The sequence below is a fragment of the Balaenoptera musculus genome, chromosome 10 (assembly GCF_009873245.2).
Source record: "Balaenoptera musculus isolate JJ_BM4_2016_0621 chromosome 10, mBalMus1.pri.v3, whole genome shotgun sequence".
Lineage (NCBI taxonomy): Eukaryota > Metazoa > Chordata > Mammalia > Artiodactyla > Balaenopteridae > Balaenoptera > Balaenoptera musculus.
Genome location: NC_045794.1, coordinates 96664992 through 96692960, shown reverse-complemented (window position 1 = coordinate 96692960; position 27969 = coordinate 96664992). Strand labels below are relative to the sequence as shown.

Genomic DNA, 27969 nt, shown 5'->3' with positions numbered 1-27969 from the left:
GGGTATAATCTATTAAAATTGATGACTGAAAATAACTGTCAATCTAGGATGGTTTTCCTCAGCATAGCCATCTTTCAAGAATGAGAATGAAATAAAGATGTTTTGGCTAAACAAAAGTAGAAAAAGTTTATCAGCTACACACCTTCATCTAAAGGATGTTCTTCAGGTAGAAGGAAGGTGATCCCAGAAAGGCCATCTAAGATGCAAGAAGGAAAGATCAACATGCAGGTAAATCTACACAAACTCTGTTAGAAGGGGGCTCTGCTTTGACCTGTTCCTGACAGCTAGATGTAGCCGTGGTGAGCTGAGAGGCAGAACCACAGGGCAGCCTGCTGTCTCTGACTAGATCTCTGCCAGATGCCTACCAGCCGGTCCATGACAGAGTCCTTCCAGATGCCCCAACAGTCCTCTGCATTCCTCATGGCTTCTTGATGACCCTGCCCACTAAGTTGAAAAGTTTCAGATAACTGAAGCCAGACTATGACCTAGAAGTTTTTGACTATTTTCTCTTATTTCTTATTTGGGTCACTTCATCTAATAATGGCAATATGTCTCTCTCCCTGTAAAGCTAGATTTGTGTTTATTCTCTAGTTTTTCAAGGATGAATACTATATTGTTTAGGAATAGGTACACTGGTGGTAAAACTATGAAGAAAAACAAAAAAAAAGGTTAAAACAAACGTCAAGATGGTAGGAGACAGAAAGGGAGATGTGCTTCAGATTGCCCAAGGGACTACTAAGGTATAAGCAATGATCTTCTTATCCTTGATGGTGAATACATGGTTGTTCATTTTCTCATTATTATTTTAAACAGCGCATTACATTTATTGTTTATAATATATGATAAATTCGTATTTAGAAATATAATAAAACTGAGAAATACCAAAGAAAAAAATCTTAATGCAGCAAAAGCAAAAAGAAACAGTGGAATATAATGAAAAAAACACATGGAATATAATGAAAGTGAAATATTAATCCTTAAATAATTATAATTAGAACAGAAGAAAGGATGAAAATTAATGAGTTTAGGGAATTCCCTGGTGGTCCAGTGGTTAGGACCCAGTGCTTTCACTGCAGGGGGCCCAGGTTTGACCCCTGGTCCGGGAACTAAGATCCCATAAGCCATGTGTCACGGCCAGAAAAAAGAGTTTAGCATCTAATTTAAGAAGATTAAAAAAAGAACAAGAGAATAAACACAAAGAGTAGAAGAGTGAAATTAACAAAGGCCAGGGCACCGTGTGATGAGATAATAAACAAAGACAAAATAGCATTAATGAGTGCAGTTTTTTTTTTTTAGTATTTTTACTTATTTATTTAAAAAATTATTATTTATTTATTTATTTTATTTTTGGCTGCGTTGGGTCTTAGTTGCGGTACGCGGGATCTTCCCTGAGGCATGCGGGAGTGAAGTTGGTTTTAAAAGACTAATAAAAACCCACAAACCTCTGCTGAGATTTCTTTGCACAGATCTTAAGTATACAGAATTAAGTCTGTTTTGTCAAACGTATACACCCATGTAACCACACTCTCATGGCCCTACCCAGTCAACACCCCATCAGAAGCAACCACTGATCCGATTCCTATCACCATAGATTAGTTTTGCTTATTTCAGAACTTCATACAAATAAAATCATATAGTTTGTAATTTTCTTGTGTCTGGCTTATTTATTCAGCGTAATGCTTTTGAGATCATTCATGCTGTTGGCAGTGCTGTAGTTTGCTCCTTTTTATCTCAAGGATATACCACACGGTAATTTCCATATCTAATATCCTGGTTATGGACCCCTGGACTATTATGAGTTCACTTGCTATCAACATTCTTGTACAAGGCATTTTTTGGACATACGTTTTCATTTTTCTTGGAAAAATACCTAAAAAGAAACTGCTGGTTCACAGAGAACATGTATGTTTACTTACTTACTTACTTAATTTATTTATTTATTTATTTAATTTTTTGGCTGTGTTGGGTCTTCGTTTCTGTGCGAGGGCTTTCTCTAGTTGCGGCAAGCGGGGGCCACTCTTCATCGCGGTGCGTGGGCCTCTCAGTATCACGGCCTCTCTTGTTGCGGAGCACAGGCTCAGTAGTTGTGGCACACGGGTTTAGTTGCTCCGCGGCATGTGGGATCTTCCCAGACCAGGGCTCGAACCCGTGTCCCCTGCATTGGCAGGTAGATTCTCAACCACTGCGCCACCAGGAAAGCCCTGTATGTTTACTTTTAAAGAAACTGTCTATTAAGATTTATTAGAAAAGGGACTTGCCTGGTGGTGCAGTGGTTAAGAATCCGCCTGCCAATGCAGGGGACACGGGTTCGAGCCCTGGTCTGGGAAGATCCCACATGCTGTGGAGCAACTAAGCCCGCGAGCCACAACTACTGAGCCTGTGCTCTAGAGCGCACAAGCCACAACTACTGAGTCCTCGTGCCACAACTACTGAAGCCTGTGTGCCTAGAGTCTGTGCTCCGCAACAAGAGAAGCCACTGCAATGAGAAGCACGTGTATCACAACGAAGAGTAAGCCCTGCTCGCCACAACTAGAGAAAGCCCACACACAGAAGCAAGGACCCAATGCAGCCAAAAATAAATAAATAAATAAATAAACAAACAAACAAAGATATCAAGAATGTAAAAAGGTACATAGATGGAAAACAAAACAAACAAACAAAAAACAAAAGAAAAAAAGAATGTAAAAGGGTACATTACTACAAACACAAAAGATTAAAATGTAAGATAATACTACGAGTAATTTTAAAAACTTAGACAAAATGGTACAAAAATATAATCTACCAAACTGTCTCAGGAAGAATGGAAATATAAATTGATAAAAACACTTCGGAAATGTCTGGCATTTTCTATGAAAGTTGCAAATATGCATATCCTATGACCCAGCAATTCCATTATTAGGTGTCTCTTAGGCAACCTTGATAACTTACATACCATGAATAATGTACAAGAATGTTCACAGAACATTGTTCATAATGGTAAAAACCTGGAAAATATATAAATATCCATCTATGGATATTTATCACATTAAGAAATTCAAACTGAGAAAATTTCATAATATTTATTCATTTAAAAATAACAATAAACCCATTAATTACATGCTAAAATAACATTTTTAATGAAAATAACTATTTTTCTAAATAAAAATATTTAGTTAGAAAAGTGGCATTGTTTTACATTTTTGCAAATCTCTGTCTAGCATAGACAAATAGAAGACAGCTGGAGTCTCATATTTGCTTCTGCATTCAATTTGGTGTGATATTGCATGTCATAAGGCCTCTGGGATACTTCACCGTACAGTTGAGAGAAAACAAGAGTGAAAAAGAGCACATAATATAATGTCTTAGCATTCTTATGAAAATACATTTAACTTCACAGACCATGCTCTACCTGCTATTCTACACTCCAGCAATTACAATGAACAAACTACAGCGGCATACAACAATATACTGTTGTCCAAAAGAAGACACAGACATAATATTTCAAATACATAAAGTTCAAACATGACCAAAACCGAACTATATAAACTACATTATTTATTAATTGTAAAATAAAAAGAAAAGCAAAGACATGATCACCATCAAAATTGGGAGAGTGTTACCCTATCAGGGAGAGAAGGAGTTATCACAGGGAGGGAAGGACCACATGGTGGAAAAGCTTCTTGGGGGTGGGAGGGACACAGTAATGTCCTATTTAAGGGGTTAAGTGTTTCCTGTAAAGGGCTAGATAATATTTGTTTTGTGGACCGTACTGCCTCTGGTGCAACTACTCAACTCTGCCATGGGGTGCGGGTGGGGGTGGAGGAGTGGAAACCACTGTGTTCCAATAAAACTTTATTTAAAAAACAAAGTGGCAGGCTGGATTTCGCCCAGAGGGCTGTAGCTTGCCAACATGTTTTATTTCTTGACCTGGGTAACGGTCTCATGGGTGTTAACTTTATAATTACCCATTAAACTATTCTTTTATGGTTTAAGTACTTTTCCAGTACTTACATTTTACAATAAGAAATGTAAAATAAATAAATAAATAAATAAAAATAAAAAGAAAGAAATAGAAAGCCTCAGTATATTAAAGAAATTGAATCATAGTTAAAAATCCCACAAAAGATATCTGGCCCAAATAATTCCACAGGAGAGTTCTACCCAATTTTCAAGAAACATTAATTCAAACCATTTTACAATATTAAAAAATAAACTATTCATTTTATGAGTTTAGTTTGACCTTGAATGAAAACCATAAATTCAGTATGAGAAAAATTATAAGACAATCTCACTCATGTACACAAATCAGAATATCCTAAACAACACATTAGCAAGTTGAAAGCAGTAATGCCAAAGATACGAAAAGATGCTTAACTTCACTGGTAATTGAGGTAATGGAAATTAAGACCACAATGAGATACTGTTTTATTCCAACTAAAATGGCAAAAATTAAGAAGTCTGATAATATCAGGGGATGGAAAGGATGTGGTCAACAGAATTATACACTGCTGGTAGGAGTGTAAATAGATACAAATACTTGAGAAAAAATTTGTATTATCTTATCATACTTGAATTAAAAGAAAAGTTTGAGTCCCCAAAACTATATATAGCAATATATGATTTTTATATATTTCATAAACAAGCAGAACTAATTAATATTGTGTGGGGAATCATGTCTTTGTGATAAAACTATTGACAAAATCAAGAGAATGACAAACAAAAATTTAGGACACTGGTTAGTGACCTTTGGGAGGGAGGCAGTAGGGTGCCAGAGCATAAGGGTACGTACGCAGATGTAACATATTGGTAGTGTTCTGGCTCTTGAGTTGAGTCATTGGTTCATGGGTATTCATTAAAAAAATTATATTGTATAATTTATGTTTGCTATATATTTTTTTGAATTTACTGTAAATTAAAGTAGATAATTAAAAATAGACTTAATAAAGGAATACACGATTCTTTACTTGTATAGTCACTTGGGGAGAAAACCATAAAAAATAAGTTCCCTCACAGCTAACAAGATAGTCGTAAAACCTGTCTGCTCCCAAAATATGCTTGGTCCACTGTTGCCACAAGTCCTTAGCAAAGGAGTTTTATCTAATGAAATGAGCAGAGGCTTTAGACTAGAATAGTCGGCTCTACACTAATGAGTTACCTAATTTTTTAGTTTATTACCTCATCTATTAAACAGGCATGTTAATAATTGTTCCTATCTCACATTGCTAATGTGCAGATCAAATGAGATCATGTCTGTAAGGGATTTATAAATAGCAGTTAGTTTGTGAAAGCTGAAGGTTAGGGGACCATGAGGTTAGAGTTTTCTACTACGGCATCTGGACCCAGAGGAAGCAGCACTGAAGGGGATCTGTGTACCTTGATGCGTTGATTGTTCTTCACATAGTGCAGAGTGTTTGACCGATTACCTCCAGCAACCACAGGTGGGTAGGCTAAGATGTCTGCACCACGGGCCCGGCATTCAAATTCAAACTGAAAAACAACAGCAAAGTACAACTGAAAGTCTGACTGAGATTTCCTCAGGGCAGCCCCAGCCCAGGCTCTCTTCAACAGCTCATACCTCCATTCAAGTACTTATCTTAAGTTAACAATGGAAAACTATTCGTCACATCTTTTTAACCAAACTTTTATGCTGTAACTTCAGGCCATTTCTTTTATGCTCACCCCAATACTGTTATTCAACTCTATTATTAAATCTGTTCTTTTCTCGAAAACCTATGATTGGGCTGAGTACAGAGAAACGGTCAGATACTTTACATGTTACTATTTGTTTTTTCTTATTTAGATCAACACTGAAATATGGCTTGCATTTTTAACAACAGCTCTAAATTACCAATTTCAACCTTTCAAATAGCTACCGACCTACATGCTCTGGAAATGTGAAAAAGGATGCTAGGCAAATGGTAAATTCTACTAATTTCATTATATCCTAGGATGGAGCTGGAGACTGGTTCATATCTGCTACTATCTGCAACACTACCTCAGATTCTTTGCCTTTACATTTACTTAAACAGTATTATTCTTCTTAACTCACACTTGCGAGTCTTTCCTTCTTTACCTGTTCTACTTCGCAATTTTCTCCATCTAATTGTAGATCTACATATTTTAGACTCATCTAATAAATTACCACTGACATTTAAGAACCAAATCCTCTCCACTGATATCTTGCTCACTTCCATGAAAGCCAACTGGATGCCATATGCAAATCAATGAAATTACATTTGCGTCCAACAAAACTTTTCCAGCCATTTAATGCTCACCTTAGCATAAAGAAAGCCTTCCTCTACAGGGGCTTTACTGGCAAACATGGTCTCTATGAAAGCCTGCAAAAAGAATGAAGAATGAAAAGAACATAGTCTCATTTTAACTACGCTGCTTATTCAAATGTTCAAAATACTGGAGCTCAAACGAAAAGCACACTTCTCTCCAACTTTGTCAACCTGAAGTTATGGCTTTGTGGGCATCATAATACCGATTTCCAAAGAGGAAAATATTGCTTTCAGGAATAGTTGACTGATGACAGACTTAGTGGAAGGGCACCCAACCTACCCACTTAGAATATACATTGTATATGAGAATAAGCTACATGGAAACACATTTGACATTTACATTACAAAATGCTTCTACAGCCCTGGAATGTATGAAATTGTGGATTGACTGGTCCAGTCTACAGCAGGGTTTCCCAACCCTGGCACTATCAACATTTTGGGCTAGATTATTCTTTGTTTGAGGGCTGTCCTGTTCAATGTAGGATGACAGTAGCATTTCCCAACTGTGATAATCAGATGTTGCCAAATGTCCCCTGGGGGACACAGAACTGCCCCCAGTTGAGAACCACCGGCCTATACTATCAGTATAAGTACTGTAATTCTCTGTGATAGCCACATTATATGTGTCATGTTTTCTACCTTTATAAACATACATGTTTATAATTCACCACTGTACCTTGTTCCAAAAAGGATTCTGATTAGCTTACATGGATACATAAAATACAAGATAGCATGAATTCATGGTAGAGTTAAAAAAAAGGAAGGCTTGAGAGGAATGGAGCTAAACAAAACCAAACCAAAAAGAGGCATACCATAATGACCTTCACAACTACTATGGCTAATATGGACAGGCCACAAATTAATCTCTGAGTTTTCTAGCAGTCAATGTGAAAAGGGAAACTCTGTTGGTTATATAATTTCCAATGTCTGTGGGATAAAAACAAACCAGTTGCACAGGAATATGATTATATGATACTACAACTAGAAAGGAATTTCTCTCAAGTTGTTAAATGAAGTAATGAATTGAAGAAGAAATGTTTTTAATAACACTTCTTAATACAAGGTAACATCATCATAAAGCCCAAGAGAGGAAAAGCAAGTGGGATGTAATGGGAATATCTGCATGGCCTGCTGCCTTTTCTCATTCTGATCTTTCTTCAGATGTCTCATCCTCAGAGAGGCCCTTCCTAACCACCCTATCTAAATTAGCATTTTCCATCACACTTTATCCCCCTCCATTGCTTCATTTTTCCTCACAGTATTTAATTCCAGCTGACTATATATCATATATTTGTTTACTGTCTCTCCTCAGTAATGTATGTAGACTGAGGATAGGGACACAGGGACAGTCTGTTTTGCTCACCACTGTACCCTTAGAACCTAAAGCAGTGCCTGCCACCACAGGAGGTACTTAAAATAAATATCTGCTGAATGAATTAGCAATTAAAATTAGTTAGGGACTAATTAGGTGGTCCAGTGGCTAGGACTCCGAGTTTCCACTGCAGGGGGCATGGGTTCAATCCCTGGTTGGAGACAGGGGAACTAAGATCCCATCCCGAAAGCCACGAGGTGTGGCCAAAAGGAAAGAAAATAAAAAACACAACAGAAAAAAGGAAAAGTGTGGTAGCTCTACTGAGGCTCATACACTTTTTTTTAGAAAAATATTTATTTATTATTTTATTTATTTATTTTGGCTGTGCTAGGTCTTAGTTGAGGCACGTGGGATCTTTGTTGAGGCATGCATGCAGGATCTAGTTCCCCGACCAGGGATCTAACCCGGGCCCCCTGCAGTGGGAACACGGAGTCTTACCCACTGGACCCACCAGGGAAGTCTTGAGGCTCATACACTTAAAAGACGGATTTGTCTTTTTGTTTATTTCCTTTCAAACTGTTAATGAATAGTACAGAGAATTTTTGAATTCATGGTTCTTTTACACTGCTATGCAGACTAAACAAGATAGAAAACTTCCTTTTGCTTCGTAGGTGGTCAAATGCCTGATTTTGCTTTACTTCTTTTTGTAATCAGTGTGCTTCCTATGAATCCATTTCTTCACAGATGATTCCAGGTATATATGGTATGTGGTTCATGCCACCTATCCTCACTATGTGTGTGATACCTATTCTGTAAAGACCAAGGGGCAAACTTTATGACTGCCACTTAATAGGTTGTCTTGTCACAATGTAGCCCACACTCCCAACTAACACTTAACTCTCTTACCTCACTAGGTGCTATTTTTTTTTTTAAACTTTGTTTTATTTATGTGTTTACTATTTTTTAAAATTTTACTTATTTTCTGGTTGCGCTGGGTCTTCATTGCTGCGCGCAGGCTTTCTCTAGTTGCGGCGAGCGGGGGCTACTCTTTGTTGCGGTGCGCAGGCTTCTCATTGCGGTGGCTTCTCTTGTTGCGGAGCACGGGCTCTAGGTGTGCAGGCTTCAGTAGTTGCAGCGTGAGGGCTCAGTAGTTGTGGCTCATGGGCTTTAGAGTGCAAGCTCAGTAGTTGTGGCACATGGGCTCAGTAGTTGTGGCTCGTGGGCTTTAGAGCGCAGGTTCAGTAGTTGTGGCGCATGGGCTTAGTTGCTCCGCGGCATGTGGGATCTTCCCAGACCAGGGATCAAACCCGTGTCCCCTGCGTTGGCAGGCGGATTCCTAACTACTACGCCACCAGGGAAGTCCCACTAGGTGCTATTTAAATGTTTGTGTTCTGACTCTTTAAAAATGTAAAATGGGTTTTCTTTGCATTTCACCCTGTGCATCTCATAATCAGAGTACATCACGAATAGATACTGTATAGTTTATGGAGAAGGGAGAGTGGAGAGAAGAAGCATTTCACAAATGATTTCATAAAGGTTTTGTGTGTGTGTCCCCACATGGGTGATGTTAGAATAAGGAGACTGTGCCATTTGGAAAGGAGGGGAAGGGCACTCAGGGCAGAGGGATGACACAGGACTATGGCCCATCTCAAAGAGTTCAGGATGGCCAGCACATATGCTGGAACACATATGTCAGCACATATGTCAAGCACATACGGAGGAATGAGAAGAGATGAAGCTGGAAGGGTAGGTAGGAGGGGCCACACCATGAAAGGCCTTGCATGAGCATGTTGAAATGTAATCCTGAAAACAACAAGGAGCCACCCTGTTGTTTAAGTAGGAGAGGGACATCAGATTTATAAAGATCACTCTGCCACGGTAGAGTTATACTCAGGCAATAATGGAAGCAAGTAGACAGCAAAGGGATACTAGGTGTCCCACTGTGCTAGGCATAGGTCAAAATAACACAGCTTGGTATTTAAACCCAGGTCTGTTCTCTACTACACTATTCTGCCTCCCTAGGAGGGCACTTGTGGACTAGTTAATTAGATATAAGGGTTGGGGAGAAGCAATTATCTGGATAATTTCCATATTTCTATCTATGGTTGTTGGGTAAACATTGATATTATTAACCATGAGAAACAATACAGGAGGAGAGTCGGGTTTGGTGGAGGGAGAGCACAAGTTTAGATACTTACAGGAAATTCAGGGAGAGATGTCCAGGAGGCAGGATATGCGTTCAGCCACAGGCGAGATCAGACCTGGAGAAGGTCTGACTCCCACCCCACTTTTCCTTCTGCCCAAATATTCTAGCAATTCTCTGTCTGTAAACATTACTTAACTCTAATGGCAAGGTCCTTTACTTATTTTAAACCAAATCAGAGTGCCACACAGTCCAACTGATTAGTATCACATAGGCACAAATTATATTTGGCTTGACCCCCAAAAGAAGGGAAATTTTTGTTTGGGCTAAGCCACAGAAATATAGCATAACTATTCTTTTTTGTTGTTTTGGGGTTTTTGTTTTTGCTTTTCTTAGCATAACTATTCTTAAGGAAACTATTTTGCCCAAATATCCAAAAATCTTACAGAAACATTCTAGATTAGAATTGGGAAAACTTAGGGAATACAATCACTGACAGCTAGAAATTGTTTATTAAGAAAAATAAGGCCAGGACTTCCCTGGTGGCGCAGTGGTTAAGAATCTGCCTGCCAATGCAGGGGACACGGGTTCGATCCCTGGTCCGGGAAGATCCCACATGCTACAGAGCATCTAAGCCCATGCACCACGACTACTGAGCCTGTGCTCTAGAGCCCGCGAGCCACAACTACTGAAGCCCACGCGCCTAGAGCCTGTGCTCTGCAACAAGAGAAGCCACCACAATGAGAAGCCCGCGCACCGCAACGAAGAGTAGCCCCCGCTCGCTGCAACTAGAGAAAGCCCGCACGCAGCAACGAAGACCCAATGAGCCAAAAAATAAATAAATACATAAAAATTAAAAAAAAAATCAAAAAATCCTCTTTGGATTTCTTAAAAAAAAAAAAAAAAGAAAATAAGGCCAAATTCCATCTCCCTGTCTGTTGTCATTACTGAATTGGTAGATAAAGGGAATACCACAGACTTAATACTTCTAAATTTTAGGACAATACTTAAAATAGTCTCTCAGGAGAACTATGTGTGGACAAGTGACAGAAGTGTGGGTCAGAATATTCCCAGGTAGATTTAAAACTGATTTTACACCTTATTCAAAGACATCTGATCATTGGACTGATATCAATTCCTCTGGAGCCCTTAACATTATCCCACAGATCTAGTTTTAGTTTTTCTTCCTTATTTTAAAAATCAGTGATTTAGGGCTTCCCTGGTGGTGCAGTGGCTGAGAATCTGCCTGCCAATGCAGGGGACACGGGTTCGAGCCCTGGTCTGGGAAGATCCCACATGCCGCGGAGCAACTAGGCCCGTGAGCCACAACTACTGAGCCTGTGCGTCTGGAGCCTGTGCCCCGCAACAAGAGAGGCCGCGACAGTGAAAGGCCCGCGCACTGCGATGAAGAGTGGCCCCCGCTTGCTGCAACTAGAGAAAGCCCTCGCACAGAAACAAAGACCCAACACAGCCATAAATAAATAAATAAATAAATAAATAAATAAATTTATTTTTTAAAAAAAGAAAATAATTTTTAAAAAAATCAGTGATTTGCAGGAAGACAAAGACATATGCTTATCACATTTATAATTAGCTATAAGTAGTCTTTGCTGGTCTGGCCGTGGCAAGAGCACTGGACACTGTCCTTGAAGGACACTGACAAACTACAGCACATACAGAGGAGGGTTACCAAAATAAGGGAAAATATAACAAATGAGGAATAATTAAGGAAAACAAGTCTTCACTTTGGAAAGACAAAGGTAGAACACAGGAAAGCAGCCTTCAAATGTCTGTGTGCTATTCTGCTGTGAGGTTAATTCCAGCAGGTCTGGAATTAGCCTGAGCTGTTTTGCTAAAGTTCCCACTCAGCACTGATCCTGGTCAAAGTCTGAAATATGCTGGTTAACAGCGTTGAGAAGAGTTTCCAAGCACTTTGTTATCAGCTTGTCAGTACTGATAACAGTGAGATTAATGGTTTGTACTTGGTCTCCCTGGGACCTCTGAAGGGCTATGCTGTTTCATAGCAGGAATATGCTAATGTGACCAAAACCCAAAAATCCCTAGCTGAGATTCCATCTGGGGCTCCCTGGTTCCAAGGTGTTCTATGCATGCATCTGTGGTTCCTGAGCCACAGAGAAAATGTACCATGCCCGGTCCTAAGGGAGGACAACAGAAGTCTGCACCCAGCTTCTCTGGACCTGGCTGTGACACAGCCATTGGGTGTGGCAGGTATTCTTACATTAATGCTGTTGCTATACTGTACCCTTCTTCTGTACTAACTGTAGACTTGTAAGCACTGTCACTGAGTCTTCTTTAACAACTGACCTGTTTAACTGCCATTGTTAGTACAGTTGGCATCTAATTCATTCATTCTTTTTTTAAACCTGAGATGAAATTCACATTACATAAAATTAACCAATAAAAGTGAACAATTCAGTGGCATTTACTATGTTCACAATGTTGTGTAGCCATCACCTTTATCTAGTTCAAAAACATTTTCATCACCCCAAAAGAAAATGCCGTACCCAGTAAGCAGTTACTTTCCATATCCCCCTCACCCTAGCCCCTGGCAAGCATCAATCTGCTTTTAGTCTCTATGGATTTACATATTCTGGATATTTCATATAAATGGAATCATACAATATGTGATCTTTTGTGTCTGGCTTGCTTCACTTAGGATAATGGTTTCAAGGTTCATCAATGCTGTGGAATGTATGTCATTCCTTTTTATGGCTGAATAGTATTCCACTGTATGTATTGATAAATATACTACATTTTGTTATTCCATTCATCCATTGATGGACATGTGAGTTGTTTGCACCTTTTGGCTATCCTGAATAGTGTCTCAATGAACATTTGTGTACAAGTATTTGTTTGAGTACCTGTTTTTAATTCTTTTGGGTATATCTCTAAGAGAAGAACTGTCAGATCATATGATAATTGTTTAATTTTTTCAGGAACCCCCCAAGTATTTTCCACAGTGACTGAACATTCCCACTGGTAAGGTGCAAAGGTTCCAATTTTTCCACATCCTCGCCTACATTTGTTATTTTGTTTGTTCGTTTATTTTTTAATAAGCTATCTTATTGGGTGTGAAGTGGTATCTCATTTAGATTTTGATTTGCATTTCCTTAGGGGCTAATGATATTAAGCATCTTTTCATTTGTATACCTTCTTTGGAGAGATGTCTATTCAACTCTTTTGCCCATTTTGTAATTGGGCTGTTTGTGTTTTTGTTTTTGAGTTGCAAGAGTTCTTTACATAGTATTCTGAATACAGACCATTATCAGATTTATGGCTTGAAAATATTTTCTCCCACTCTGTAGGCTGTCTTTTTATTCTCTTGATAATGTCCTTTGACGCACAACAGTTTTTAATTTTGATCAAGTCCACTTTATCTGTTTTTCTTTTGTTGCTTATTTTCATTTCATATCTAAAAATCCATTGCCAAATTCAAGGTCATAAAGATTCACCCTATGTTTCTGTTAAGTTTTATATAGTTTTACCTTTTAAGGTTAGGTCTTTGATTTATTTTGAGTTAATTTTTATATATGGTATGAGGTAGGGGTCCAAGATCATTATTTTGCATGTAGATATCCAGTTGTTCCAGCATATCTGAATTATTCTTAATATATGGTAAAGGCATTATTTTGAAAGAAAAAGAATGATTCTGATAAAAAGGGTGAAAAAAAATACTATGAGCTTGGATGATTGCCAAGCCACCACTGGTTTAAAGTAGCATTGGCTTTGAAATCAGTGGAATCTGAAAATGACAGAACCTGAACTTTAGCAGCTAGCATAATGGACTGGAAAGGAATTGCAAACTGATAGTGGTCTTGTTAAAAACTCAGTGATACGGTTGAGGCTTTCAGCATTGATCTGAGAAAGTTCAGAATCCTCTTCAGATGAGTTTCACCCACTTTGAGCGGCAGGTAAAGCTCTAACCAAAGGAACCTGGGCCACTGTAATTTTTGATGAACCAACTAAGCTTGTGATACACACTACAACTAAGATAATTCAGGTAGGGCAAACTGTTTGATGGGGGACAAAAAAAAAATCACGGAAGGGGTTATTCGGTGAAGGAAATGAGCCATTTTTCAGATTTACATGCAACACCTTGATGAACTAAAAATGGTTCCTAAGAATTTTAGATCAAGGAGCAGTGTCTCTGGCTTTAAACACTGTTGAGTGGAGGGGAATTAGGGCTCACTGTAGCTACAGAGAAACCCCTAGCTTACTAGAATGCATTAAGGGAGGGGTCCACCATACATATCCAGAGATGGGCAATTGCCCTAATTCTCCCTTGTCTTATAAATGGTTGGTGCCTACTGAAGCTGCAGAAATGCTGTGGATGTAGGCAGTACTGCACTGGCTGTATGATGAAGGAAATGAGCACCCTTATGGAATGCCCCTTACTAAGTTTATAACAGACACTGTGATAAAGGATGCTCACCACCAGGGGCTTCATATGTGACTTTGCTGTTGGATCTCAGGAGGATGTAAACAGGTAGTTTCAGATTTTTTATCTCAACTTCCTCATATGGATAATAAAAAGATAATAATGAGTTTAGGACTTTACAAGAGAAATAAAATCAGTAAGAAAGAGGACACCAAGGGGATGAAGTTGAACCCTTGTCTTTTTTTTGTTGAGTTGTTAAGAGTTCTTTACATATTCTGGATACTAGATCTTTATCGGATATAGGATTTGCAAATATTTTCTCCCATTCCAAAGTTGTCTTTTCACTCTCTTGATAATATTCTTTGATGCACAAAAGGTTTTAATTTTTTTTTTAAGTTTTTAATTTTGATGAAGCCCAATTTATCTATTTTGCTGTTGTTGCTAGTGCTTTTGGTGTCATATCTAGGACTCCACTACTAAATCCAAGGTCATGAAGATTCACCTCTCTGTTTCTGCTAAGAAACACATACAAAAATTAACTCACAATGGATGAAAGAACTAACCTTATGAGCTTAAACTAAAGAAAACTCTTAGAAGAAAATATAGGGCTGAATCTTTATAGCTTTGAATTTGGCAATGGATTTTTAGATATGACAACAAAATAGGCAAAAAAAGAAAACTAGATAAATTGGACTTGATCAAAATTAAAAACTGTTGTGTGTCAAAGGGCATTATCAAGAGAGTGAAAAGACAACCTACAGACTGGGAGAAGATATTTGCAAGCCATATATCTGATGCTTTACATAGTATTCAGAATACTACGTAAAGAACTCTTACAACTCAAAAACAAAAAGACAAACAGCCCAATTACAAAAAGGGCAAAAGAACTGAACAGACATCTCTCCAAAGAAGATATACTAAGATCCAATAAGCACACAAAAAGATGTCCAATACCATGAGTGACTAGGAAAATGCAAATCAAAACCAAAATGAGATAACATTTCACATCCATTAGGATGGCTATTATCAAAACAAACAAACAAACAAAACCCCCAAAAACCTAAAAACAAGTGTTGGTGAGGATGTAGAGAAATTGGAACCCTCGTATATTGCTGGCAGAAATGTAAAATGGTGAAGCCACATGGTTCCTCAAAAAGTTAAACATAGAATTACCATATGATCCAGCAATCCCACTCTGATGCATATATCCAAGAGAATTTAATGCAAGGACTCAAACAGATACTTGTTCATCAATGCTCATAGCAGCACTATTCACAATGGGCAAAAGGTAGAAACAACCCAAGTACTCATAAACAGATAAATGGATAAATAAAATACAGATACAGGCTATACATACAATGGAATATTATTCAGTCACAAAAAGAAATGAAGCTCTGATATATGTATGACACAGATAAATCTTGAAGACGTTCTGCTAAATTAAACAAGTCAGACAGAAAAGGGGAAATATTGCATGATTCTACTTATATAAGAAGAATATTTGCCTATTCTTACTTAGAATAGGCAAATTCATAGTAGATTAGAGGTTATCGGGGCTGGGGCGAGGGGAAATTGGGAGTTATTGTTTAAAGGTTACAGAGTTTCTGTTTGGGATGATTAAAGAGTTCTGGAAATAGATAATGGTAATGGTTGCAAAACAATGTGAATATACTTAATACCACTGAATTGTACACTTAAAATGGTAATATGTATTTCATAATAAAAAGTAGCAAATGGAAAGAAAATAAGGGAGCAAAATTCATTTTTATATGGCTAATTAAAAATGCTATGAAAAGGAAGAAAATGACAGAGTGCCAAACAATGATAATTTTACAGTAAGGTGGAGAACCTGCAACCGCTTGTCCTCAAACTCCTCAGGATATAAAAATCTCAAGGAAGATACACTCAATTAATCTGATTTAGAGGAATTTTAGAAAGAGAAAGATTCCAATGAGTCACTATCATCAGATACCGAAATACTGGCTTTCAATATTAAGGCGGTAATGGAAGAAGAAGATTGATATGAAGGCCAAGGTCTCTTGACCCAATTCCTGGCAGGGGACCCAAGACCTTTTACAAATGTGTAAGTCAATGACTGGAGGTTGAGAAGAAATTCTTTTAGGTCTACTGGATACAGGAGCACAGTGTGCAGTACTGCTTAGGGCTGAAAATAAGCCCCTTAGGGATGACAGAATTAATTCAGGGGGTAAGGGGATGCTACTGTGAAAGGAATAAAAATGAAGGTCTGGGGACTTCCCTGGCGGTCCAGTGGTTAAGACTTCGCCTTCCAATGCAGGGGGTGTGGGTTCGACACCTGGTCGGGGAACTAAGATCCCACATGCCTCGTGGCCAAAAAACCAAAACATAAAACAGAAGTGATACTGTAACAAATTCAATAAAGACTTAAAAAAAAAAATTAAGGTCTGGTTAAAAGTTGGAATATATGATAAAACAGCATATACTGTGTATCTCCCTTACCTGAATGTATAACTGATATGGCTATAATGTTTGAATGGAAAATCCTCCCCCTACTGGGTAATATGAAGAAAAGAAAAACATGGATCTTCCCTTCATCCAGTACTCACTGGACATGTAACGCGGGAGCCTTTAGAATTAACCTAAGCCAACTCAACTAGAAAACTGGAAACATTATTGGATACCTGGAAGGCAGTACTGCCCTGAATAAAGAAATGTCATATGCAGGTACATTAGTGTCCATAAATTCACTGTACTAGCCCAGTGGCCAATAAGGAAGGCTAATGAACCAGGTCACTAACAGTAGGCACAGACTCAGCTGTCCCCAATACACTCCACACTATTCAACTGATACAACAAGCTAAAGGAGACTGGTATCCTGTATTGATCTGGTTAATGCATTTTCCTCATTATCAATCACCAGTGAGAACCTACAACAACCTGCATTCATGTAGAATGGTTTCCAATATACATTTACAGTATTATTTCATGCCAGAAAGCATTCCAACAAGAAGGGCAATGCCCAAAGGAGTTCCATCATGAAATGGAAATGCACTACATGGAGTATGTTACCAGGGATCCATGGGACAGACTCATCATCTTTATGAGCCTTTTTTCCTCAGATCCTTCCTTTTGACCAACTGCCCAAGAATGCCAGGCAATTGGTCTGGTTCACAGATGGTAGTTCAGAACTAAAGGCAATTCTGTATGGAAAGCAGATATTGAGTCCAGCAGAAGGTAAAATCCTTATCAAAGAACAAGTTGGTCCACTGAGCTGAATTACATGCTGTATTCCTAGCCATGAAAGAAGAACTGGACACAAATAAAAGCCTCACTATTTGGGTAGATACTGACTCCAATGCACTTGCAATTGGTCTAACAATTGGCCATAAATAACTGAATAAGATTCCCACATGTGGGCCACCACTCTATATAAATCTCTACGGAAACTCTGAGGGTAAAACAAAGTAGGCCATGTTGATGCTCACCAAAGAAACCCTATGCCAGGGTTTGAAGGTGAATGGAATCAACTAGTTGATGGCCTAATTTGATCTCCTGAAATGTCAACAAAGGTCCATGAAATGAGTGGACATGGAGGAACTCAGGCCAGGCAGATGCACTGGACAATGACATAGACCACTGGCCCCTACCGAAGCTCAAATTGTTAATAAGAATCCTCCTTCTTGGAACAGTACAGTTCCATTTTTCTGTATTTATCCAATCTGTCCCCTTGTAATTGGGAATGGACTCGCTCAGTGGCTGGACCAGAAAATTCTACTTTAGGGGGGAAAGGTATGGGTTAAAATTAATGATAAATGGAAAGGCAAGGTTGTTGCTGAGGGAAAGGGAGACAATAAATGAGTGCCACAAAAGGGAAAATCTAACAATTTTGGTGCCTCAAGAGATGCTTAAAGCAAGAGAATAATATTTCCCTTAGCCTTGACTCAGAAGCCCTTGGGTGAAGGGCTCTGATGAAATCTCCTCCTCTTTTGAAGAGCCAAAAAGAGAGCTAGACAATAGCCAACCTAACAAACACACTTCCCAGAGTGATATATGTCCTCAAAATGGATGAAGAGATGGGAGCTCTGTGTTTGACTATGTGAAACAATACAAATGTAGCTAGTTTTTTTGATTCTCATTTCATAGGATGGATCTATTATAGAGGACCCGTGTTGGGAAGAAACCTGTGGGCATATTTAACAGGCTGAACCTGAAAAACACTGATTAATAATAATCTAAATGGACATTATGTAGCCATTAATTGTGATGATGGTTTAAAAAAGGTACCACAATGTGATAGTAGAATGGCATCTACTACATGTCCCATCTGTCATAATAACATTATGTGTAAAAATAGCTATTTGCCCTTCTCTTGTGGGTGAATAGGCATGAAGAGGAGGAGGGACATTTGGGACACTTGGATCACTGACAAAGAAAAAGTTAAAACTTAGTGGGCCTACATTCCTGAGAATTTTGGAATTTGTTGTGGTTGGTTATGGGAAGCGCTACGGAAAACTCAAACCAAAGTCTGTTTAGGAGTAGACCAAAGTCTACTCATATGATCTAGGCCTGGAGGAATTACCATTTTGGGGGTACCAAATTTACTTCCCAATTGTACTAAAGCAGTTAGTACTCAATGGCAACATGTCTGGTGTTGGCCCACTCGAAATGAGAGCCTTAGAGAATTAGGAGCTGGGCTATGAGTAACTGGCCAGGCAGATTTGCTTTTAATGAGGAAAGACCTCCGAATGAAAAAGACCTACTAACATGAATAGGGTGCCTTGAAGGCATCCTATTCCAGGAGTAAAGACAAAAGTGGCAAGATACTTGAAGTAATAACACAGTGCTCACAAAATGAATCTTTTAATTACAGCATACTCTAAGACAACATGCCCAAATCAACCCAGCAATGAGAAGGGAACAAGCTGACATGTTAATATAAGCTAGGTTAATAGATACCTTAATTCAAATGGAGTCCAAGGCATCCCAAGCCCTATGGCCAGGAATTCCCATAGCAGAAATCCAGGGTATGCATTTGTGGGAGACTTATGGGCCCTGTAGTCTACGGAAAATATTAACTAGAGGATGCAACCTGTCGAGGTGCTCTTTACCAGCTTCAGCACCCCAAATGAGGGCTAACCATTCTTTCCCAGTAGTGTAGTTTGTGAGTACTGGACAAACTTTAAATATTATAGTGCTTCCTGTGGTAGATAAATGGGTTCTGTTGCAGGACTCTTCTCACTGGGCACCAGTATCTGTCAAACCATGTAACCTGAGAGAAGAAATCTGTCTGTGTACTCGAGATGTTCTGAATCCTGAAAAAACAGATATGGTCTCTGATTTATACTCCTATGAGGAATAATACATGGTATATGGGAAAGGGTAGATTGGGTTGGGAAGGACAAATTCATTACACCATTATTTTGTCCGATTTATACTGTAACTACAATGGTATTGTTATAAGGTATAATACGGAGTCATAAGTAAAATTAACACTGTAGATACTAATAGTGATCTAATATAATGGGAGATTGAGTTAAAGCCTTCTCAGGATCTTATTCCCTATGCAGCAGAACTGGTCTGATGAATACTTACAGCTGATTAATGAAAGATTATGATTCTTAATAATTCAGACAATATATGCCAAAAAGAACAGATAGCTATAGACCTGAGAAGCAAAAGAATTGTACGGTTAGTACAAAAACATGAGAAAGTACAAGTGGAAGGTTCAGCTGTCTGTTTAAATCTCTACCAACCCCATATTTTGTAGATATTATAAATGGATTCAGCATGTGCACTTTGATTGTCTATCTCATTGTATGACATTGTAAGGCAAGTAACTGTTATCAAACTAAGGATTTTATTTTATTAGAAAAAGCCTTGACAATGGGTCGGGGGGTGTGAACTGTTAATTCCTAGAATTAGCTTGAGCTGTTTTGCTAAATTTCTGCATGACACTACTTCGGTCAAGGCAGGGCATGAAACATACTGATTAAAAGTGTTGTGAGGGCAATAAGCAAATGAAAAGATGCTCAATACCACTAACCATTAGGGAAATGCAAATCAACACCACAATCAACTCAGCCATAGAAAAGAAATAATTCTGCCATTTGCAGCAACATCGATGGACTTGGAAGGCATTAATTATGCTAACTGAAGTAAGTCAGACAAAGACAAATACTGTATGATATCACTTATATGTGGAATCTAATAAATACAACAAATTAGTGAATATAACAAAAAAGAAGCAGATTCATAGATACAGAGAACAAACTAGTGGTTACTAGTGGGGAGAGGGAGGGAAGGGGGCAATGTAGGGATCGGGGAGTAGGCGGTACAAACTACTGGGTGTAAGACAGGCTACAAGGATGAATCGTACAACATGGGGAATATAGCCAATATTTTGTAATAACTGTAAATGGAGTATAACCTTTAAAAATTGTATTAAAAAAACATAGATACCCCTTCATACCCATTAGGATTGCTATTATTAAAAAAAAAAACCCAGAATGTCATAGATATGGAGAAATTAGAACCCTTATGAATTGCTGAACACAGTATGGTGGTTCCTCAAAAAATTAAACACAGAATTAACATTTGATCCAGCAATTCCACTTCTGGGTATATATTCAAAATAAATGAAAGTCAGGTCTTAACCAGATATTTTTACTGCAACGTTCACAGCAGAATTATTCACAACAGCTTAAAGATGCAAACAACCCAAATGACCATCAGTGGATGAATGGATAACAAAACATTGTATATACATACAATGGAATATTATTTAGTCTTAAAAAGGAAGGAAATTCTAATATATGCTACAACACGGATGAATCCTGAAGACATTGTGATAAGTGCAATAAGTTAGAAACAAAAGGACAAATATTATATGACTACACTTACATGAGTTGCCTAGAGTAGTCAAATTCATAGAGACAGAAAGTAGAACAGTGGTTACTAGGGGCTACAAGAAGGGGGAATGAGGAGTTACTCCCTACTGGGCACAGAGTTTCAGCATGAAATCACAAAAAAGTTCTTGAGATGTACAGTCGTGGTGATTGTACAACAATGTGAAAGTATTTAATGACACCAAACTGTACACTTAAAATGGCTAACATGGTAAATTTTATTTTATTTTATATATATATATTTATTTATTTCACCACAATAAAAACAAAGTATTGCAAGAAATTTCAGAGCAGTACAGTTTGTATTAGCCTGTCAGTATTGATAACAGTGAGATTAAAGGTTTATACTTGGTCTCTGTGAGAGCTCTGTTACCTAGCAGGAATATGCCAATGAGACCAAAACCCAAAAATCCCTAGCTGAGATTCTATCTGGGGCTCCCTGGTTCCCAGGTGTTCTATACATGCATCTGTGGTTCCTGAGCCACAGAGAAAATGCACCTTGCCCGGTCCTTACTGAGGGAGGACAATAGGAGTCTGCACCCAGCTTCTCTGGACCTGGCTGTGAGACAGCCATTGGGTGTGACAGGTATTCTTACATTAATGCTGTTGCTATACTGTACCCTTCTCCTGTAATAAACTGCAGATTTGTAAGCACTGTCATTTTAGGTCCTACGAATCTTCTTTAACAAACTCTTAACTGCTGCTATTATTGTAGATATGGTAAGGAAAGGAAATAAAATGAATTAATTTATGTTGTTGCAAGGAGAAACAACTAAGATCATGGGTAAAAGATACAAGAGGAATATTTGATTTGCCTTGCAAGGTACTGAGCAAGTCTCTAGACACATTCAGTAAACATCGAAGCAGAAGCTAAATGTCCATGTGCCATGAGATTACTGCATTGGGTACACGACCTCAAGGTGCCCACTGAACCCTAAGAGCTGAGATTTTTTAATTTGGAAAGAACTTTTTCAGTAGGAGCCATACCTGTGATGTCAGCTTCCCGGCAATCTGCATTCGTTCAATTTCTGCAGGAGATTTGATCAGCCTGAGACGCTGTACCAGCTGCTGCACAGCCCGAACCTTGTTCTTGCTCCTGGCTTTGACCTCTGCCAACTGCTGCATGTAGTCACAGTGGAGCTGAATGTGAGCGGGCCTCATCCAGTCATACCACAGTGTATGTGTCTCAGCTTAAAACAGATTTAAATAAAACAGCAACAAGAAATACCACCTGTCATAATGACTTGAACAAGAGTCAAAACTATAAAATATGTAGTACAGAACTCTAAAGGGTTGAACACAAACTCTCAGGACCGAAGTAAATGAAGGATTGGATTGTAAATCATTGGAAAGGCCATTCCCTGAAAATAGCAAGATATTCTGAGACTGAACACACAGCTTTTTCTGCCCTCAAACTTCAGTGTTTTTAATAAAGATGATAGATGAGACTAAAGCTTTACTCAAGCTTTGATTTTATTATTTATTAACTGTTAAAGAACAATTACGACAATTGTTCTCCACACAACTGAGCTAGAGGCATCATTAAATAACTAAACACAAAAGGACAGAAAAAAGTACTCAGCTCATGACCTTATGGTTAAAAGTGTTCCATCCCTTACAAACAATCTCAGTATTGGTGAAAGGAGCTCTCATAGTTGATAATACATGCTAATCCACACTTACCCAGGAAATCCTTCCTTTTCCATCTGCCATGTATTCTCATTACAGACAACCACAGTTCACCATTTCACTTTAGAGACCCAAGGAAATGGTCAATTTTTGCCTGAGATATAAGATGAGGCTCATTATGAAAATCTTTTCCACTTACATCAGGTCTCTATTTGTTCCTTTCTTTTTTTTCTGACAGAAACCTATGAGTAGGGGATTCCCTGGTGGCGCAGTGGTTAAGAATCTGCCTGCCAATGCAGGGGACACAGGTTCAAGCCCTGGTCCGGGAAGATCCCACATGCCGCGAAGCAACTAAGTCCGTGCGCCACAACTACTGAGCCTGCGCTCTAGAGCCCATGAGCCACAACTACTGAGCCCATGTGCCACAACTACTGGAGCCCGTGTGCCTAGAGCCCGTGCTCCGCAACAAGAGAAGCCACCACGATGAGAAGCCTGCGCACCGCAACGAAGAGTAGCCCCCGCTCGCCTCAACTAGAGAAAGCCTGCGCGCAGCAACGAAGACCCAACTCAGCCAAAAATAAATAAATAAATAAATAAAATAATAATAATAAAAAAGAAACCTATGAGTAGTATTCATGACAATCTAAGTCTGAAGGTTTGTTTGTATGCTTTATACAATGGACTTTGGGACCGAAGAGGGAAAAAAATCCTAAAAATTTTGATCGGATATGTATTAGTGGTACAATCTCCTAAATATTTTCACTTTAAAATAAAAGTGATTTTAAATGTAGATTATATGTAAAACTCTAATCTTATTTTCAATAGAAATTTAATTGTTGTAATTTTTAAAAAGTAAAACAACCATGACCATCTGCTGTCAGCTTATAAAATCACAGACCAACCTTTTTAGGTTTTTAAACTTTCAATCTATGATCACTGGAAACAATTTTGAAATTCTCTTTTAGAGACTGACTTCAGAAATGTTTATAAACCTTACAAGAATATCAGACTAAAATTTTACGATCATACATTTTTTTGTCTAAAATCAAGTATTTTCCAACTTGATCATCTACCTTATTTATCAAATTTGGCTCTAAGTGACTTCTGGACACTTCAAAAAATAAAATGCTTACTAGAGCTGTAGATTTGTAAGAATCACTAAGGATAGTTTATAATGCAGTGTACATTCTGAAAAGTTCCAGAAAAGGAATCCCAAAACATTCTGAGCGATCATAATTTCACCAGAATAAGCGTAGAGAAAGTGACTATTTCAAGGGGCATGAATTCAACCGTGTACACGAACCACCTGAGAATCTTGTTAAAATGCAGATCCTGATTTAGTAGGTATGGAGTGGGGGCTGCAGATTTTACATTTCCAGCATCTATTATGCATTTGTAATTCTATAATGCATCACCAGGTGATTCTGATGCTGGTGATGAATAAATCATTCTTTGAGAATACTGACCTTTTTTGAAGAGTTGGCAAAAGCAGTAAGATAAGTAGTAATCAAAGGTCAACAGACTGGTCAGTAATCTTGAAAAGCAGCCCATGCTTATCCTCCACTTTAAAATTCTCTGTCTGGGATTTCAAACTAGAACAGTTAAAAGTCTCTGAATGAATAATCCAAAGAAGATTTAGCAAATGAATAAATGAAATCTTTAAAGTCTTGTGGAAAAGATTTATATTCTTTTCATGGTGCCCAGGGAAATGCTGCTATGATAATTATTTTAGGAAATGAAGAACTTTGTCTAAACGGGCAAGGAAGGTCTTAGTCCCAATCTGGCCTATGATTTGACTTCTGCTCCCATTTGTTACCTTTCAGTTTTGGTACAAGATGTTGAAATTCTTCCAGCGTATAGGCTTCATCCACTCCAGTTAGAGCTATTGCTCCATCAGTACCAGATCGGGGGCCATCCCAAAGTTCTCGACTGGGATCTCTCTGAGGCACAAAAAGTATGGCCTTGTGTGCTGGTAACTGCTTGCCGGGGAGGCTTTGAAGGACCAGAATGCTATCAGGCTCTTGGAATCCACACAGGTACAGGAAATTGTTGTCTTGGTGGAAAGTATAGGGGATATCATTGCTCATATAGTATGTAGGGTTGGACAGCAGTACCACTGTGTGGTCTGTACCACTCTGCCCTCGTGCTTCCTTGTGGATCAGAGATATTAGTTTGTGTCTGCGAAGTGCATATTCCACCTGGGATAGTCCTGGCGTCACCTCCCCTAGAAATGACAAATAACAGTGATGCTTTGCATTTCTATAGTGCCAAAGTACTTAAGATAGCTTAATATTAGCTGGAGACACCCAAGTTCATTTCTTCAATTTATGCCCAATCTCCTCATAGCACATGGCAAATTAAGGAGATAACCCAGGTTTCAAATTTCTATTCCATTGCAAAAATTTGGAAGAAATGATAATTACATGTGGTCCTGCCTGAAAACTGGGATCATGACCCCTTAAGATCTCTTTCAGCTCTTTGGTTCATTCTTTTACTCATTCAATCAAATATTTACTAAACATTATTATATGGAAGGCATTGTTAGGCAAATAATCCAAGTTGCCTTGAAGTTTCAATATACAAGGTGAGGAGAAGGATCACATTTTCTGTGTAAGACTTCCCCAAAAGAATGTAAGCTCCTCGAAGACATAGATTTTTGTCTGTTTGCTCAACGTTATATTCCCAGGGCCTAGAATAACAACTGGAATACAGTAGGCATTTGATAATTGTCAAATGAGCTACAGTATTTTTAGAGTTTAAGGCCAAAAAGCTTTCCCCAATTTCAAGAGCTAGAATAAATTTCTCCTTCTGAATTTCCAAGGCATAATAATATCTTTCTAACAGGGCTTTTCACTTTCTACCTTGTATTAACAGTGAGCTCGGTATACATAACCTCTTTGATGGTCAGAACCATCTTCGTATCCTTCAAAACTCTAGTAATATTGTTCACCTCTTGGGGCTGTCATGAGAACCAAATTTGATAAAGCATGTGGTTCTTAAGGATTTGAAGACATCCTAGAAAATCTTTTGAAAGCTATGGATGTATTCTGTTTACTAAACGGCGTGTAGGCACATACAAACATTTTTTTAAAAATTTATTTAATTTATTTTATTTTTGGCTGCGTTGGGTCTTCGCTGCTGCACGTGGGCTTTTCTCTAGTTGTGGCGAGCAGCAGGGCTACTCTTCGTTGCGGTGCATGGGCTTCTCATTGTGGTGGCTTCTCTTGTTGCGGAGCATGGGCTCTAGGCGCGCGGGTTTCAGTAGTTGCGATACGCAGGCTTAGCTGCTCCGCAGCAAGTAGGATCTTCCCGGACCAGGGCTCGAACCCGTGGCCCCTGCATTGGCAGGCGGATTCTTAACCACTGCACCACGAGGGAAGCCCAAATACAAACTTTTGACATACAATTTCAAGAGTCTCAGATTCCTGTAAGCGCATGCAAAAAACCCATATTAAGAACCCCTGTGGGACCTCCCTGGTGGTCCAGTGGTTAAGAATCTGCCTTCCAATGCAGGGGATGTGGGTTCAATCCCTGGTTGGGGAACTAAGATCCCACATGCCGCGGGGCAATTAAGCCCACAAGCTGCAACTACTGAGCCCGTGCACCACAACTACAGAGCCCATGTGCTCTGGAGCCCGCACGCCACACTAGAGAGAAGCCCTCGCACCACAACTAGAGAGAAGCCTGCATGCCGCAAAGAAGATCCCGTGTGCCGCAACTAAGACACGATGCAGCCAAAAATAAATAAATAAACAAACAAATATATATAGATATATAAAAAGAAACTTTGTTATGAAGTGTTATGTGTTAGTTCTTTTTTTTTTAGCTTTTTCTCCTTTTATTTATTTTTTATTTATTTTTTTAACATCTTTATTGGAGTATAATTGTTTTACAATGTTGTGTTAGTTGCTGCTGTGTAACAAAGTGAATCAGCTATATGTATACATATATCCCCATATCTCCTCCCTCTTGCATCTCCCTCCCACCCTCCCTACCCAACCCCTCTAGGGGGACACAAAGCACTGAGCTGATCTCCCTGAGCTATACAGCTGCTTCCCACTGGCTATCTATTTTACATTTGGTATTGTATATATGTCCATGCCACTCTCTCACTTTGTCCCAGCTTACCCTTCCCCCTCCCCGTGTCCTCAAGTCCATTCTCTAGTAGGTCTGTGTCTTTATTCCCATCTTGCCCCTAGGTTCTTCATGACCATTTTTTTTTTTTTTTAGATTCCATATATATGTGTTAGCATATGGTATTTGTTTTTCTCTTTCTGACTTACTTCACTCTGTATGACAGTCTCTAGGTCCATCCACCTCACTGCAAATAACTCAATTTCGTTTCTTTTTACGGCTGAGTAATATTCCATTGTATATATGTGCCACATCTTCTTTATCCATTCATCTATTGATGGACAATTAGGTTGCTTCCATGTCCTGGCTATTGTAATATGTGTTAGTTCTTAATACTAGTACCTAGCAGACTGCCTGGCTGCTAGCCCAGTGATGACTGGGTGAACGCTTCACTTCTGAAATGGAAGTTATGCCTGCTTTCATTTTAGGTTCCCAAACAAAAGAACTACTAAAACAATTACTCACAAAAGCTGTATCCCTAAGCCTACACTTAACAATAATAATAGTAAAACAACATCTAATGCTTATTGAACGCTTACTACATGTCTGTACTATTCTAATTATTTACATGTATCAACTTATTTTATCTTTACAATGACTCTGTGATGTGGGGAACTATTATTATTCCCTGTGGTAGCCAGTCTCCACATGCAAGTATGGGAAGATAGCCATGAAACACTGCTGTGTAAGAAAGTTAAATAAGAAGATGGACAATATGTTCTCATTATGTTTAAAAAAAACAAAGGAGAGAAAAAAAATAATTTAGAAAAGAATCAGAATTTTTATAGTGGTAACCTATGGAGAGTGACATAAACTGAAATTTTCTATTTAACATGATTTATTATATTATTTGAATTCTGTTTCAATGAATATATACTCTTATAATTAAAGTCCCAAATAAAGAGAAAAAGAGGTTAAAAAAGGGAAACCATGGACAGTCCACTCCATACTCATAACCTACAATGGTTCTTTATTGTCTGTCAGATCAAATTCATACTCTTAAGCCATTTTAACATTTACATTTAAATGTAACATTTTAATGTTCTCTACCAGGTGACTCCAACTTATCTGGCCAACTTTTTTTGGTAACAGCTTTACTGAGATATTTTCATACCATACAATTCGCCCACTTACAAGTGTACAATTCAATGATTTTTGGTAAATTCACAGATTTGTGCAACCATTACCCTAAACAATTTTAGAAT

At 38.5% G+C, this 27969-nt stretch overlaps 1 protein-coding gene across 1 annotated transcript in view; it reads right to left on the bottom strand.

Moving 5' to 3' along the window:
• Positions 1-27969, bottom strand: part of XPNPEP3 (X-prolyl aminopeptidase 3) — a 58621-nt gene that overhangs the window by 12245 nt on the left and 18407 nt on the right. Inside the window, exons 3-6 of the mRNA XM_036864810.1 lie at positions 24447-24854; positions 21989-22191; positions 6255-6317; positions 5353-5466 (exon numbers count right to left, since the gene is read on the bottom strand). Coding sequence (XP_036720705.1) covers positions 5353-5466; positions 6255-6317; positions 21989-22191; positions 24447-24854 — 788 coding nt within the window. The remainder of the gene's footprint in view (positions 1-5352; positions 5467-6254; positions 6318-21988; positions 22192-24446; positions 24855-27969) is intronic.